Source organism: Anticarsia gemmatalis, chromosome 4 (genome assembly GCF_050436995.1).
Source record: "Anticarsia gemmatalis isolate Benzon Research Colony breed Stoneville strain chromosome 4, ilAntGemm2 primary, whole genome shotgun sequence".
NCBI classification, from domain to species: domain Eukaryota; kingdom Metazoa; phylum Arthropoda; class Insecta; order Lepidoptera; family Erebidae; genus Anticarsia; species Anticarsia gemmatalis.
In genome coordinates this window covers 3738388-3756002 of record NC_134748.1, presented here as the reverse complement: position 1 = coordinate 3756002, position 17615 = coordinate 3738388, and the positions used below count along the sequence as shown (strand labels likewise).

Genomic DNA, 17615 nt, shown 5'->3' with positions numbered 1-17615 from the left:
ACAAATAATCAGAACATAATTCGATTCATTTGTTCAATAACCCAAAATATTGATTGTGTCACGAACGGCATTAAGCAAAACCCGAACAGAAAAGTTACAAACAATCGGCCTGAATAATTAGCAAGAAAAGTTTGACACAAAAGATTTTGAAAAAGGAAAAATCCCGATTAACCACCGAACAAGGGCCTCAGCTCATTTGTAATTAACGACAAACGCCCATCGAATTCCGTCAACATTTTAATTTTTATACCGATAAGCGATCGCGGACAATATTGGTACTCGCAAACTTTTATCGGGACAACCGAACATTGTAAATTTTGCAGTCGAAACTTGCTAACAAAGGAACAACGTTTCTCTATACAAAATAGTGCGGTAACAAAAGAGGTGCGATTCGGATTTCTACCCGAGTTTACGAGAGCTTTTGTTCTATCCACTTTGCAAATTATTTGCACTGCGACTGTTTAATTATATGTATGTTTATTAAAGTTTGGGCATGTGTGAGTTTTGGGTGGATCAAAGGATGATGTTAAGTTTCTCGGTTGCCAAAATTGTTTGGGGTTCGTGAAATGAGAAATCCATTATTTCATTTTCTCATCAAGGGTAACGGTGGTGGAATATAGCACATTATAATAGATGTGGTTACAAGTAAATGCATCGATTGTCATGGTTTATATTTCTACAAATAACAAAATAAGTTATTTTAGTTCCATTTTCTTCAATTCTCAAGATTATTTTATATTAGCTCCATAGTATTGTACAAAAAAAAGCAAAGCTTAGAAAAAATCGGCTAAAGACATTTTTGGTTTTTAGTAAGTTCTATTCATAGTTTAACGTAGTAGAGACGTAAAATAAATATCATACATTTTATATTATTTATAATCTTCATAAAATGTTGACGTGACTCTGAACCTAGGTTTGTACAAGGCTAAGAGCTATCGTTACAGAAATGTCTAGGTGCTCGGGGTAGAGAAAAGGCCGAGTCGAGAACATTTAGCTTTTTATTTCAAGTTTAGTTTTTATTGTTTTTCTAGCGTTTAACCGTATCATTGATATTATTTAATTTTGTAATTTTATAGATTGAATTTAGTTTGACTTAAATTTTAAAAAGTTGTAGCTTTAATTTGACTACAGAAAATTAAACCTGCTGAGAATACTGTAAAACTTAAAAACTATACTTGAAAGAGCTACATCTCTAATCAGTGCAAGCGAGTTTTATCCGTAAAATGGATCTGGTTTTGACGATCTCAAATTTCTTTGAAAATGAAGAATCTTGTTCAAAACCTTCTTTATATTATTCTTTTAGCGCTCTATGTATTCATCCTAGCTCACGAGTCTTAATCACTTCCTTCACTAATCAGCAGCAATTATATCTTTACCTCTTTTATCTTATTTATAATTAAATCTTAGAAGTAATTTTATAAATGTCTATGTTACTCCCATAATTAGAATGAAGTTACTTTTTTAGTAAATTAAAACTACAAATCCATAAAATTCTAACACAACAAGAAGAAAAATCCCGGTAAACGCAAAAGAAAAAATGTGCGGTAACATAAAAAGTAGCACGGAAGCATGCAAGTACCGAAATGCATCAACTGTAGGGCTCTCGGCTGCCAAGTGGCATGTCCCACAAACACACTGGATACAGGGAATACCTCCGATACAAGTCTGCAATCATACAGAGAGCTTTTAGACAAGTTTGTGACTCTTTGTCTTCTGTTTGCTGTTGGTTTTTGATTTGAATGATAGCTTTCTTTGATGGCTGTTTGATTTAGACGAAATTTTGCTGTAATGGCACTTGTAGTTTTTTGTGTTTGTCTATTTCTTATGGTGTGTCATTAACTTACATGACATATTAAAGGTTCCGTTTTCGGTCGTTCATGTTACAAGTATTACTTTATTCGATAATTCTCAGGTCATAAAAAACAATGCATGAAATAGAACAGAAAATTTTAAAAATATATATTTGTTATTAGAATCGTTGGTATTGTAGTTTATTTTACTGATAATATTTGTTTTTATTTAATGCAAATATTTTCGAACGTATATTAACACAAACTATTACTATGCATTCATGCTACCTAATCCTACACACCGTAAAGCAAATGAAATGCATACAGATAGAAGCCTGTAACCAACACTACATTCACACAATCTGTCAGTCGATTATAAAGTTAGCCGCGTGCAGTAACAGTAAATGTTAATCAAGGCTATTAAGCTGTTACATCCAATAAAGCTAATCGCTGTTAAATAGATATGCGGTTGTGAACATTCGTATTAGGACATTGTCACACAGTACTAGGTGATAGAAACAAAGCAGAGGCCAGATAGGATTTATAGATTCACTAGCTAGAAACCTGGTTCTTTACTCCTGCTTTGCCTAATGTTGAGTGGAGTTGATCAGTCAAATCCAGGATTTAGCTATAATTTCTGCAACCGGCTATCTGCCTTATGTCAAACGTCATTGGGAACCGGGTTCTTTACTAAAAGTATAAAATATACAACGTGTATATTCTATATGAAACCTATACCTTCAGATTGTGGAGTGCGTAATATGCATCGTGTCATACATTACTTTCAGATAAGCCTACATAATACAGTACGTACAAAAGATCTCTACTCTACTACTCCCGTGTGACGTCACACGCACGTTTCGCATCAGTATGACGTCACTTTTACATTTCATCCATAAATTCATGACGCAGCTCATATGAGCCGCGTAATGAGTCCGAAATATTTCAAATTTCGAACGAATATGTGTTACGTAATTGAACGACAACGGTATTCATTACGCGTTCGTATTAGCATATTGAGTTTGAAAGTTTTGAGTTCTAAGTTTGAAATGCCTTGCGAAGTACCCTCATTTTGCATATGACTTTGAAGTAAGGAATTAAGGAATATGTAGAGATTAGAGTCTGTACGAGGTAAGGTTATAATGTGAACAATGTAACACTGTCGTACTGTCCTAGCTATAGTTAGGAGACTTATATAGCTTACGCATAATTTGACTGTTTTTGACCGACTTCTCTATAAGTACTTAGAAAATCCGCATGAGGAAAGTTATCTTTCATTGTTATAAACACTGAAAGGTTATAAACCTTTAAAATGTGAAAAAATCACAATAAAACTATTAAACTATTACAGTTTTATATTATTCATTTATATTATATGCTATGTCATTATACAGACAGTTTGCAGGAGCGTTACATTCAACCAAGTATTGAACTCAGTTTGCTCGACGTTTCGGCCTTGTTGCACCAACTTTATTACAAGCTTAAATAAATGAGGATTTCTTAGGACAAGCTGTAACGTTATAATGTATCTCAAGTAAGTAAGTAAGACGCATTATAATTATTTATGATATTAGTATAAACATACTTGATTAATTAGAGTTAATTAAGACCACTTGGTGTATCATTAGCTAAGTAAATATTGCGGTACGCTTGAGTGGCTGCTGTTTGTATACTAAAGCTGTGTTTAAATAAACACTATAATGTATCATCCGGTATATTAATATTCATTGGTCTTGTATATGCATTATGATATCAATTTATGTTTACAAAGGCTTTCAAATTGTGATAAAGATTTTTTCTTCTTATCTGATTTATTAATGTGTATAATGTTGTACATTATACAAGCGGCATTAAATTTATAATACGCCTTGACGAGGATCAAAATTGACAAATTAAACACAAGCCTCGCTTTGATTCTATTTAAATGACCTAACAAGACAAAGTTTGAATAAATAAATAATATAGAATAATGAGAATGGTTTGAATGAATGCAGAATAATATTATTCTCTGTCCTCCAGATTCAACCGAGTTATTTCCAAAAAGAGTTTAAAAACAAGGTGTCTGCTTTAAAGCAATTTTGAGAGGACATTTAAATAATTACATTCGTCCGTAAAATTGTGTGAGTGAAGCATTCTTTATTTACACCATTTAAATGTAATTTCATTAAATGTGAAAACTCTATTTAACGAATAAAACAGTCGTTAAAGCTACGCGAAATAATTGTCTCAATTTGTAAAATAGTTTTCTACAGTTAAAGGGGTGTACTGTTTAATTTTATTAAGCACTTACTAAGTACTTTCTCCGCTAGTCGTGAGCTGAAGAGCCGTAATTAATTCATTAAAAATGCATCTAAAACGATGGCTTTTGTTCTCAGTCTTGTCTCTAGGAAACCTTTATTTTCTGGAATGAAGACATAGCGTAAATAGCTGCAGTGACTTTGCAAAGGAAACTCAAATCACTACACATTTTTATTAAAATATTTTCAATGAAGACGGCGTTATATTAGTTCTATTAGTATTTCTCACGCATAATATGAAACGAATCAAAATATTTTTTGTAATTCTTAAAAAGTCGTATTTCGTGTCCTAATGCTGGGCATTCTATCAAATGCGCCTAGCAAAACCAAATGGGTAAACGAACTAAAAAATCAACGTACAAGTCCTCACAATCCTTTAGTAGCGCTGCTATAAGCGCATCAGATTTTAGTTTATCTTTTGAGAAACAATAGCATTAACTCAAACATTTAATTCCAAACACTGCAGCTCCACAAGAAAATGAATACAAAATCCTAGAACCGCAGACATAATCTTATTACGTCAGATTCAAAATGAATCTTTTGAATTGCACCGCGCTGTGCAAAAGTACAAACAAAAATGTAGAAGCCGAGTTATTCCTCAATGTCATAAGAGAATGAACGATCTAAGCCTTCAAGCCGGCAAAATGTCCGGAAAATATTACCGACGAACCGAGTGACATTAATTTCAGGAGAATGTGTTGCTGCATACAAATGCACATCCATCTAAGCTACTTATGAACCTTTTATCTGCTTTTACTTGAGAGAAAATGGCGTTGTGTATGTTCTAGATGGCTATGATCTGATCCTCTTATTGTATGGAAAATATTGCAATTTAATCTAGATGTTTTTTGCATTTATGTATGTCTACAGGTAGTCGATATTTGCTTTACGTTCGAGGCATTTTTATTAAATAACGTACACTGGCTTTAACCAAATTTACGAGTATATTATGTCATTTATCGTAATAGCCAGCTAGCTTTTAATAAGCATCTTCGTAACCGATTTGCCGGATAAAAAAATCTTAATTATTTATTATATAATATTTCTTAAATTATTTCACTAATTTTGGCGTGACTGAGTAACAACAATCCGTCAAAATACGCAAAATTTTAACTTTCATTGCATTCATATCACTGTAGATATGGATATAGTTAATCTTATCATGACCCTAAGCTTAGAAAGCTTTATATACGAGTATGTACATATGTAGATATAATCATAATCATATCATAATCATAATCTTACTATGCATTCTGCTAAGTCTTAATTTGAATGAAGAAATCACAGCAGTAAAATGTAATTAAAATGTCGTCAATCACAGTTGGCGCAACATATTCGTATTATCTCTCGCAGCCATGCATATCACAGTCTGTTGCGTAGTAATTAATTAAAATTGACTCCCGAGCTCCGAGGACGCCTCGTGCAATGAACACGTGTCGATTTATTTGTTACTTGCACAGGAATTGCGAATGAAAATATCCTGGAAAATCCAGACACCTAATTAAAGTGTTAGTTGGTTGGTTTTATTCTAACGCGATAGGATTTGATTTTGATATTTTTATCGTAACACCTCTGTTGTCCAGTATGATGACTGCGGCTTACATTTAATGAATGTAGTTTCCAAATAAGGCAGGGCTTTTGATTTTGATATGTCCGTTTTGATACGCCCGGTGGATGGCAAACGAGCATCCGGATCTTATCACCTGAGATCTTCATGCCTGATCACTGAAATACAACTTTGTAAAACATGCCTCTGCCTCTTGTAAAGCTTGGTTTAACGCCATTAATAAATCGCCCTTACTACTGTAAGTTTCACTGAGTTTCAAACATTCAATACTCCGTTATCTAACAACTAAATCAACAACACTATTTACAACAAAGTTCCTTTGCGTTGCTCATTCTAGACGCATATATTGTTTGGGCAATCAAGTTGAAAGCTCAACTTTGCACACTACATCACTCGTCGCAAGTTACGAGAAGAAAACTTCTCTGTGTGTGATACACTCGTTTGTTTCCAGAAAGCGGAAAATATTTTTCATGGGTATTCAAGCGCGAACTCTTAGGGGCTCTTAAAATACTTCGCTAGTTCAAGATGATATGAAACGTGTGCTTGGTTTAATATTGAGTGATTCGATTTGAGAAACGGCTGCTTCGAATGTCTTTATTTGCCTTTAGGAACAATCTGAATCGGAGTGATGGAGTAAATTGGTTTGGTTATTGTTGTAATGCTATTACCGTTTGGTGTATTTTTTTTTGCATGAGTAACTAGACCAATTATTTTGCAAACATTGTATAAAGATGAAATATTACTACTTATTAAGTGTTTGTACGATTAGATACACATGCATACGTATACACGAGTATCGTAATAAGACTTCAATATGTGTGTACTTGTAGCTTTGAATGAATGTATGTATGTATGTATACGCCAAGAGTTTTACAGGTAAGTAATACTAAACAGCAAGCCCGAAACATAAGATTTCAATGATAATTGCAAATTATGATTCCGCAATACCTGTTACAACTTCGAACATAATTAAAACAAAATGACACAACAAAAACTAGTCAATTCAACAAACTGTTTATTACAACTGAATTGACTTCGCCACTCACGTAACAAACAATTTAACAGATAAAGTTTCTATCCACTGTATACAGAAGTAAAATAAATCCTTCAAACTGTATTTTGATCTAAAACTTTATCTTTAGATAGGTAACGACGTTTTCTAAACTTCTTACCTACAGAGTTATTACCAAAATCTATAAATTCACCAATTTTCAAAACTCCCGGAAAACTTTCCAGGTAACCCCTTATTTTTTCACCAAATGACTGGACTACAAAGGCCAACTGCCTTTGTAGTCCAGTCATTTCATACAATTTCTACCTCCAAATAAATATCAATCTTATTTATCTAAAACATGGTCACTTTATATTTCGCCATCCTTGATTTAAACAGACAGGTTAAGCTATGAAAGGCATAATCGCTAGTCCTTTATGACGTCGATTATGTATCGCCCCGTGTGTTGACTTTCCTAAGCGTTGAAAACTGCGAAAGGCTTTGAATTTTATGGTAATGGATTTACAATGTATTTTTAAGCACTGTAATATATTTCAAATAGATTAGCTACGTTAATCTAAGTTTTAAATACATAAATGGTTAAGAGGTGAAACTTATGTTAGGTGTAATATTAGCGCTTTTTAATATAATGAAGATTTTTATGCTCCTAGATAATACAACGTTGGAATAAGATAATGTACATACTATGTTGTGCCTTTATTTGACTAATGGAATACATGGTCTACATGTTTTTTACCGATTTATTGTCCCACTGCTGAAGAAAAGATCTCCTTCTTATAAAAGTAAAATCGTTATTTATTTTTAAAGTTATAGTAATTGTTCGTGCATTTCTTTTATCTTAATCTCAAAATTACAATTTGTTCGGCTTAATCCAAACTAACGTCACCAGACAGATCTTTATATTTACCGCTTACTCAAACTTCGAACTTAACTTTCCACGGTGTCGGTATCTTTGTGGATAATAACTAAGTCCGAAATACTCGTTAATGTAAATGAGGCCGGATTCAAACTTTAGACATATCGATTAGCTGTCGGACTTAAAGTTTCTGAGGGATTTATCATAACATTTTCTGATCGCTACCTACTGTACCCGTGGAATTGTAATTTACAGTTCCAGTCTTACATTTATTTGTTTTGTTATACGGGCACTTTTGTAGTATCGTTGAGGTCAAACTTGTTACCTAAGCCTCTGATAGAGTGATAGGGTAAGAAAACTAAGGGTAAAAATACATGATTTTAACCTTGTCATTCTGTTTAATTGTACTTTATTAGCATAATGATTTATTATTGTAGTACCAGTAGCTGATGTACTGTCAAAATAATACGCATATTCTCCAATGGCAAAGCCTTAAACATAGCGGACTTACTATATTATGTATCAGCATCACAAAATTCCGAAACTTCTGTTGCACTTTTTTCGGCATTATATTTCATCGATACAGACTACAGTCTTAATATTTCTCATGTCGAATTTGTTAAGCATTATATCGACTGGCAACAAAGCAGAAAAGATCCCTGGCATTGTTTCATAAACTTTCAACAAAATTATGAGAAAAATGGCCCTCTTCGCTGCTCTCGTCTCTACAACTCGTTGAGTGAATGTGATTTTTCCTAGACTTGATCTAAGTTGGACAGTTTTGATACATTTTTGATGTAGGAAAGCTAGTTGTGCGACTTTTTAAGCTGCGAGATTTTTGGTTACATTTCTGTTTGAGAATACTTTGAAGATAATATTGGATTATTAATATTTTATTAGTCTTTCAGTACTCTAAATATTTTTAATGCCTTATACACACAAGACTAGATTAGTTTCTATCCAATTGGAAAATGTAAAGTAAACATAAAATGTATTTAAGATTTTAATAATAACGTACTAGGAACAATGTTTTCAACATTATTACAGATACCAATTTCGGTGTAACAAATATTTTGTTTCGATTTTATCAATAGCAATTGCTAAACTATCACATTTCCTTTGTCCACAGGATGCAATAAGACGTACTACGGAGATATCGGTCGCACATACGAGCTGGAGCTGCATCGCCCTCGCGAAGATCTGGTGCCTTACGTCTGTCTACTCACCATAACCGCGGCTGGTGGGATCCATGGGGATTTAGTACAGGTTAGTACCTCGCTCAGAAAATGATTCTTAATACCTAAACTGTTGGACTACGTTTACTACGTTTGATAGTAAGTTGGCTCGAATACAAAAGGTGGCATGTCACGTTTTTTAATAAACAGAGTCATATATACACTTATACGTAAAAGGCATTTGAAAGGCAAAAACCAATTTATTGAAACAACCCCGTTGTAAAAATTTGGATTTTTCTTAATTAAAATGTTAGTTTATGAAAGTGGCTTAAACAAGACTCATATGATAAAGATGAATGAGATCTTTTAACTTTTTAATGAAAATATCTAGAAAAACATTTCATAAAGTTTAAAACAATTTCAACACTACTAAAAGAAAATGTATAGTTTTTCATGTTCCATTTAAAGTTTTAGTTGGTACTAAAACACACGTATTTTGGACGCAGTGCAGTTTGTGCAATGCGCTTGGCTACATCACGGCCCGTATAATATTTTCAGTTTACAATACGGGTTCCGTCCAAACTGAGTGGAAAAATTATTCTTTTATGAAAGTAATTGGTGTGAAGATAAAATTGTTTATGTTGTTATAAAGTACTGTAAATTTTAGCTGTTTATTATTCTTGTTGGATATCAAAAGGCTATTGGTGGCTCCTTAAAAAATGTTTTTTGAAGTACTGTGGGCCTTACAATTTTGTGTTATATTGTATAACGAAACAGAAAGGTGGTTTACGTCTACCAAAGAATACTATGAAATTTGTATGAAAATTATTCTGCAAGAACTATAACTCAAAGTAAATTTTAGCGTTAAACGCTACTTCATAATATGCTTTACAATAGACTGATTACATTAAATATTACACTAGAAAATTAAAGTAAATACCTCTCTACTTAGTGATATTTACTAGGAACATAATAGGTAGAGTAAATAAATGTAGCTCAACGTAGAACGCCCCGCCTTGATTAATTACGCACTGAGTGACGCGCTACACTATCTCCTTTCATGCTAATTAAAGACTTTGATGTTGGGAATAAAGGCGTTGTACAAAGTGAATTTATTTATTAAGTAAATGACGCCTACCACGCATCGATGTAGTTACTATTTTAGTTAATTCGATAATTCATAGCTATTATTTTAACCACATGTAAAGTGTTTCATATTACTTTGTTTAACTTACATTTAACTAACTTGCTGGTTAGAGAGATATGTACTACTTTTGGTCACCAATAGTTTCCGTACCTGACAATTTGAATTTCACTTTATTTTGGAATATCATCAATAGTACCCGATATTTTGACAGTAGTTCAGCATTAAGCTTATCTTGGGACCATAACTGTAAACGATAAAGCATATATTTCAAATTGTTTGTAAAGTTTTAAACCTAAATCTTCGGATATTACTGGACTGAATGTAAAAAACGTCACGCAGACCCGTTGATTTATTCGCTCAACTCTTTACCTATCAAATGTTATATATCTATACCTAAATGAACGAAACAATGCAAGTGAAAAGACCCGGACGCAAGTAAAATGTGTCTTTATAGATTCTACCATTTTCCTTGAATGATACATGTCTACACGAGCACCTCCCTCAACTCTTCAGGTAAAAGAAAAAGTCTGTTTGTAAACAGCGCGGATTTCCCCATAAATAGCTTTGGGACTTATGGAAAATGTACGTCGCTCAAGGGAAGGTAATTCTTAGGGGAGAGCACACGTGTGGCCAAGCAAATATTACTTACGGCTCGCTCCAAGTTATTGCGAAGTTTAATAGTCTCCTGCCGTTCGTGTAGGCTGGTTTTTAGAGCTTTGTTGTGTTACTAAGTTGGGAAATGTTGTGAGGTAATTTTATGTTAGACACTACAATGGGGAAAACCTTACATATATCGTAGGTATTTTTTTGTTTAAGTGTACTGTCTGTAAGTTGTTCTATATTTAGAAACTATATTTCAATTCTTCACTAAATAATAAAGATATGCTTTAGAGATACAAGAAGAAAAACCACCAGTTTTATTTGGCATTTAAAAATACCAATCTTCAGGCTTACAACTAGAATAATGTTTCACCGCTTGTAAGTGGCAGGTTGCGGTTTAGAACTTACCGCGAAGTGAATAATATAAATTGGTGTACATCTGTCACGTGACTTACGTTTCTTCTGACCTATAATAAATCTAGTTAAACTTTTTAGGCAAGAACTAACAGAGCTAAATCCGGGAATGTAATATTTCTTTATTACGCTTAACTAAGTGACTGACGAATAGAGTGAAAATGCGTAGACAATCTTATTTGAGTGGAAAAAAGTAGATTTTCCCGTATGCGTATCACGTATCTAAGTTGACAATTAGTGTACGTAAAATGTATGGTCACTATTCAGTAAATTGCTGCTTTGGTTTATCGTTTTAATCTGTATAATCTAAGAAAAAATATGTACAGCATATCGGCTTTCAAATAGTTATCAACTGACTTACGCGATAGGCCTGCCGGGGTGTAGTTTAATCCAAACGCAAAAAAGAAAAACTTCTACTTTCAAATAATTTATGAAAAAAGAAAGGCAAAGACAACACACTATAGAGCCTATCCAATGTCACTATAAACAATACCAGTATGTCCTTCCCGCCATTATTTTACTCCTTTTGTTTACTTATTTTCCTTACAAAAACGCGTCGGCGGCGCTGCCAAAAATATGAAGGAATATAGTTGAGCCTATTCAGGGCTCGGAATGGCCGGAGTATGAAAAATGTGCTGTCAGAGAAGCCGTTTTGAACCCACCTTTAGCTATAGCTAGGTTGAACCCCCCTTCTTATATCTACGTATAAGAGGCCGTTACGGCAGGTCACAGCGAGTTCGGAGGGGTTACAATGGTAGGTAGCGTTAAAATTAAATGGTTCGGGAGTGTTTGAGGATTATAAGTTGTACGCTTTTATGTTTAATGTCGGATCTGTAAAGTGTACCAATTTTAAGTATCTTACTCTCGTTTTAATGTAATCATGCCTGAAACTTTATATTGTTAATTATGTAGAAATATTTCTTTAGAACTATATTATATTTTTTGATCCGCTAGATGTAACATTGAATACAAAAACTATATAAACATTATAAACTTTTGTTCAACCTGTCCAGTTTTGTCGAAACAATTTTTATCACTATAGTTATTTCACTTAAAACTATTTAACAACTGACTGCATGGCAATATTGACATAAACATTTATTGGCACACAACTAATAATCTCTCACAACCATACCCATAATATTAAGTTGCATTAAAAACGATGCTACTAAAATCCTAAAGCACATTTCTCGTTTAAATCACGTGACACATCCACCTCCAACATTAGCCACGAGGAAACTCATTTGATCTGAACATCCACCAATAATATCGTTCCATCCTAACGTATTATATCTCTTCCAATCAGGTTTGTTCGCTACTTTTACGTCCGCAAAGACATTGGTTTCAAGACATTTTATTTCTGATTTCAGCTTGGATTTTTATTCGCTTACAAGCAATAATGGAATCGGTAAAATATAACGCGATATTTCAAGGAGAGGATGCGATGCATAAATTGATGGGAACCGCTTTTATGTTCAGTCTGTTGTTTAAATTCTAAGTAAAATTATTCACTAGACTAGTATAGTGGTTTTGAAATATATGTACAAAATACGTTTTATTTCGAGCGTTAGGTTTAACTTATAAAGTGCGGGACAAATGCGACATGACATTGATAGATTATTTATTTATCCATGAATGGAAATAATGTACTGAATTTCAATACAACTTTTCGTCTATAGAACATTAATTTATTTATTGCACTTGACAGCGTTATAATAAATACATACACTTTATTTTCTAATTTAAATATACAGGTATGTTTCAATATAATGTCTTTACATAACAATTTTAATTAATCTTATCTATACTTTTACTAATATTATACAGCTGAAGAGTTAGTTTGTTTGTTTGATTGTTTGTTTGTTTGTTTGAACGCGCTAAACTCAGGAACTACTGGTCCGATTTGAAAAATTCTTTCAGTGCTAGATAAACCATTTATCGAGAAAGGTTATAGGCTATATATCATCACGGTACGACTAATAGGAGCAGAGTAGCAATAAAAAATGTTACAAAAACGGGGAAAATTTTAACCCATTCTCTTATGTGACGCAAGCGAAGTTGCGCGGCTCAGCTAGTAAATCATACTCTGTTTTTTTTGCACAGCAGGTCATAATTGTCAGACTCGCAAACGTTAAAAGTGGCTATATTATTTGATTTATCTGAATTCTTACCAAAAAACCGACTCTATGAGATTTGTAACCTCAATTCCTCAAATGTAGTTGACATTACTGAATACTGTAAATCCTAAACCTCAGACTGTTATTAATGCACAGCGTCAACAGGTAGCAAGTTCTAATGCCTTCTACTGAGAATCCGCAGCTCAAGTAATTATCGAGAACTGTAAGTTTAATCGGTTTGGTTACGTTTGACTGATTGATCATCGATTAAATGGGTTTTCTGCATCGGTCTTTACTGGTATTGGTTTTGCTTTTGACTTGCTGTAACGTTTAATCTTGTTAATGGTGGTTACTCCTCAGTTTGTAGCCTTATCGTAGTTTAATACGTACAAACATAAAATCACGTGTTTTTCCTATAGGAGTAGGCCGATTTTTTTTGTCTAGCTTTTAATTGAAAGTCTTTTTGTTGAAGGTACCCACCTTCAATGATACAAAAATATAATATCGTATAGTCCTACTTGATTAACACTTAACTAAATTAAAGCCCTCTCAATCTTTATCCCATTAATAAAAAACCTACTATCTTTATTAGACCTATAAAATCAAACTAGTGCAGTAGCTTTTAAACTAGTTTATAACAGTAAAAAACCAATAACTTAACACCTCACAAAAAACGTTTTTTAATTAAACGATTCTTAAATAAAGCTACCTTAAGTTTTGTACACAGAAAACTCATTATTAACTCTCGAAAAACGGGTCAAGTATTAGAAAACGAAACAGCAAGAAAAATACGTTGGAACAAGTTGCGAGAACTGTTTACTTGATGCAAATATAACCAAGAAAAAAGTGAATTTGTAATAATATTTTCCTTTTGAGTCGGCGACTGTCTTCAGTTCCTTTGATATGATGATATTTTATTTATGTGCCAGTGATAATGCCTTGTGAGTCTCTTTGTGGCTGAACAAATATCTGCAGCGGAAGAAACCAAAGACCTTATTATAAACTTTCTTTGTGTTATGGTTATTTAATTTGGCATTTGCATACATGCGAAATTAAGGATTGTACGGGTATAAGAACGCCAATTTTATTCCCACGTTACTCATAATGTAGTGAAAGTCTCTACCACCTTTTACTATCAACAACCAGCTAGCTATCAAAGAAATCTTGTATGAAACTGTTCAGCGCCTCTAGTGGGAATCGAAAGAACTATTTAATTGTATAAACCTAAAATATTGCAATATTCGAATAAGGCCTGTGATGTTTGTGTATTGCAAATATTAAGTGCTACGTTTTGTATATAACATTTAGTAGCTAGAACACACAATTTCATGGTAATAAGGGGACAACTGACAAGGGAGGTAGGGAGACTTAAACTTAGATATACTACCAAAAAGACCGAGCTGAAAATAATAATGTTTTAATACATCAAATTTCGTTGAACTTTTACGCGAATGAAACCGCTACATATATTTCACGAGAACATTTTACGTCATACCTTATTCAGTTTTATCAAATCAAAACCTTTTACATAAAATAACATTATGTTAAACTTACGTAAACCTTTTGAAAGGGATACTCCATTTGCTTATGTTAATAAAGCTTAGACATAATGTTGGTACGACCAGTAAACGTACTTTATATTCGCATGAAAACTGTTCTAAAATAAGAGTGCCTTTATACGATGTTATAGTTTTTGGTGACATAGATTGAATTTATATCGGATATAAGGGTAAGCAAGTCACTTGACACGTAGTGCACCTCCATTGCAATATTTTCTGAGCAAAATGATTGTAGCTCATAGAATGATCAACTTGCTACCGCGTTGTATTTATAGAAAAAGATAACGGTGGCAGTTTTAGAAGCATTTATCTAAATTGAACCAATATACAATTCGTTTTGAACTTAATTCTATAGATAGATATATGCTTTTTTTTAAAGACAACTCCCGCACTAAGGATTGCTCTTGTGTCGCGGGAACTTTTACAAACATATAAACAGCGGACACAAGTAGAACCAGACCCGTAACAATTATTAAAATTTGTGGATCGCACAAATAAATTGGTCCGTGTGGGATTATATATTTATTAATATAGTTAGTTAATTTGTAGTTAGAGCAGCAGAATGTACAATAAAATATTCACCACTATCTCTATTTTGTATTCACGATATGTCAACATCCGAAATAAATAAAAAAAAGCCCAAAAAACGCGAAAACGCGTCAATCAGATCCATTACACGTAACCGAAAATCTGCGTATTCAAATCTTGTAAAATACCTGAATGCGAACGAATTTATTTGAACGAAATGTTTCAACGTATTTTTTATTCAGGGACATTTTACACTTTGTAAAAACCTATTATTTTGCGTTTACCTGTGTAACTGGATAGGGCTTAGATCGTTGCTTTAATTGCGGGTGAAAACGGCACGGTTGGTTGGGAATAATTTCGAATATTGTGTATCATAAAGGTGACTGTTGTAAACCGTTATGGGAATGTTGCTAGGTTTTATGAAGCATTACGTATGTAAACGATTAGGGTAAAATGAGTTTTACTGCTAATAATACTGTTTAATAACATGTAGGAAATTATTCTCTATTATGATGAAATATGCGAAATGCTTATATTATTTTTTCTTATTATAATACTGTTGGCTGAACACTTTTCGATTAAGCAGCAAATATCGTAATGAAAAATGTAGTGTGTGAAAGAAAACGAAACAAAATAATAATGCCTCTACATTCTTCCTTTCGGCAAAAAGTTAAAATGTAATCATCATTAAAGTAATTTACCAGTGAAAGTAAAAACCAGCCTGAATCTAACACATAAAAAATAAAATCTTGCACGACCTAAAAAAAGCGAGGATGTAATCTATTTGTACCATCGCCACACGCCACCGGCAGTCGCAAACTTTAAACTAGATAGACTCGTTCAAACTCCACGGATATCACGTTAACACGGCCAGAGGCGCGGCTCATCCCTAATGAAAAAGAACATGGAGGTTACGTTGCAAAAATAATTTAGTTTAAAACGCGCCCTCGTTACAGGCCAGATAACAAAACCCCCTCGACCCTTTAAACCTTCACAATTATGAGGTGAAATCGTACGGTTCAGTTGACTCTGGATTCTGCGTATTTTTAGCTGAAGCATGTATAAAATGTTTGCGACAATGTCCTAAAGGGCATCTGCAAAGGACGTGCCCTGACGGAAATATCTATGTAATTTTATCGGTCTTTTATCGTCGGAAATGCTGGGCTATTTTCAAATCGCTTTTCATGTCGTGCTCGTAAAGTCACGTGCTATCGGTATAACCTGGCAAATGTGAACTTCGATGTATAAAGGCATAGGTACGTTGCCTTTGCTTCAGAGCAGTAAGAGAAATATTCAGTTCGTAAAAGCGATCACAGCTGTACATATCAAAGTCATACAAGCGGTATAGTGCACTTCTAAACTCTACCTTGAGATCTAGATTTAGAGATCGAGCATTATAAAAACTTAAAATCACAAAATTTAGTGTCTATTCCGTGACATGCTAACTTTACTTACTACTGATCCTTTAATCTCATCTTATCGTTTTTGTTTCTATACGCACGAATACGTTTGTATTCCTTGACACTTACTAGTAAATGATACGCGTTTACACCGAAACTTACAAACATTATAAAATTATATCCAGAGAGTACGAGTTAATATTGAAACTCGTTCAAACTCACTTCAGAAATTGAACCTAAAATAATATGTCCGTTGCTGTACATAAAATAATAAATAACATACACCTTCAGCGATATTTTCTTTTCTTGCGTAAACAGAGTTGAACCAATACGTTGATTGGTTTCTGAATCAATACGTCTTATGCTGTCAGTGACTGCTGACGGGGTCGATAGAATACCAGCGATACTATCAACACATCTATCAATATTGCAACTAGCCGTCAAGCCCACAACTACTTCTTCTATAAATCTCGTAACCCAGATATTTTTCTACTTATAGGTCATTGTACGCAGTTCGTTGTGTAAGTTTTGAATAATAGAAAATATTTTTAATGCTACAGCTGTTTTACGATACGATTCTGAAGTAAGCCTTATTTTATGAACAGAATAGACTCGAATACTTAACACAAATAATCCAATAAGAAAAAATAAAACATTTAGATTTAGTTGTTTTATGGCAAAGTACAAAAGTAAGGCTGTGACCGTGATTGGATACACATTAAATCGTAAGAAATTGTAAGGAATTCTTTGTTAACAGTAACAAAGACTCAACTAAACTTCAAGAGTCTGTTAAAACACATCAAAGTAAACAAAATCCAACACGACACCAACATGTAACATCAGAGATTCAGCCAATGTATCAAGTAATTCAGATTCCACGAAAGTCGTCTGTGAAAAGTCGAAACATCCCATATTAAATTCAGTCCATGTTATGCCTTATTACATTTCAAATTGAACATGCCTCCGTATTCGTTCCTATTGTTTTATCACTTGTTTACAACAGGGTGTGGCACGAGGCGAGCAACGAAGTTATTCTGCCTACAAGAGAACAATGCTTGTGTTGGTACAATTTAAGTAATTCAAAATGTTTTGTTGCTTTGTGTTGTGTGTTGGATGTGTGATGTGCTGTTTTATTGAAGATTGTAATGAGTTT

At 33.4% G+C, this 17615-nt stretch overlaps 1 protein-coding gene across 2 annotated transcripts in view; it reads left to right on the top strand.

Annotated features, from left to right (window-relative positions):
* The window catches only part of LOC142972249 (uncharacterized), a 139026-nt gene that overhangs the window by 80256 nt on the left and 41155 nt on the right, over positions 1–17615 (top strand). For both annotated transcript variants that reach the window (XM_076113183.1, XM_076113182.1), the window contains one exon: positions 8652–8788. In XM_076113183.1, coding sequence (XP_075969298.1) covers positions 8652–8788 — 137 coding nt within the window. The remainder of the gene's footprint in view (positions 1–8651; positions 8789–17615) is intronic.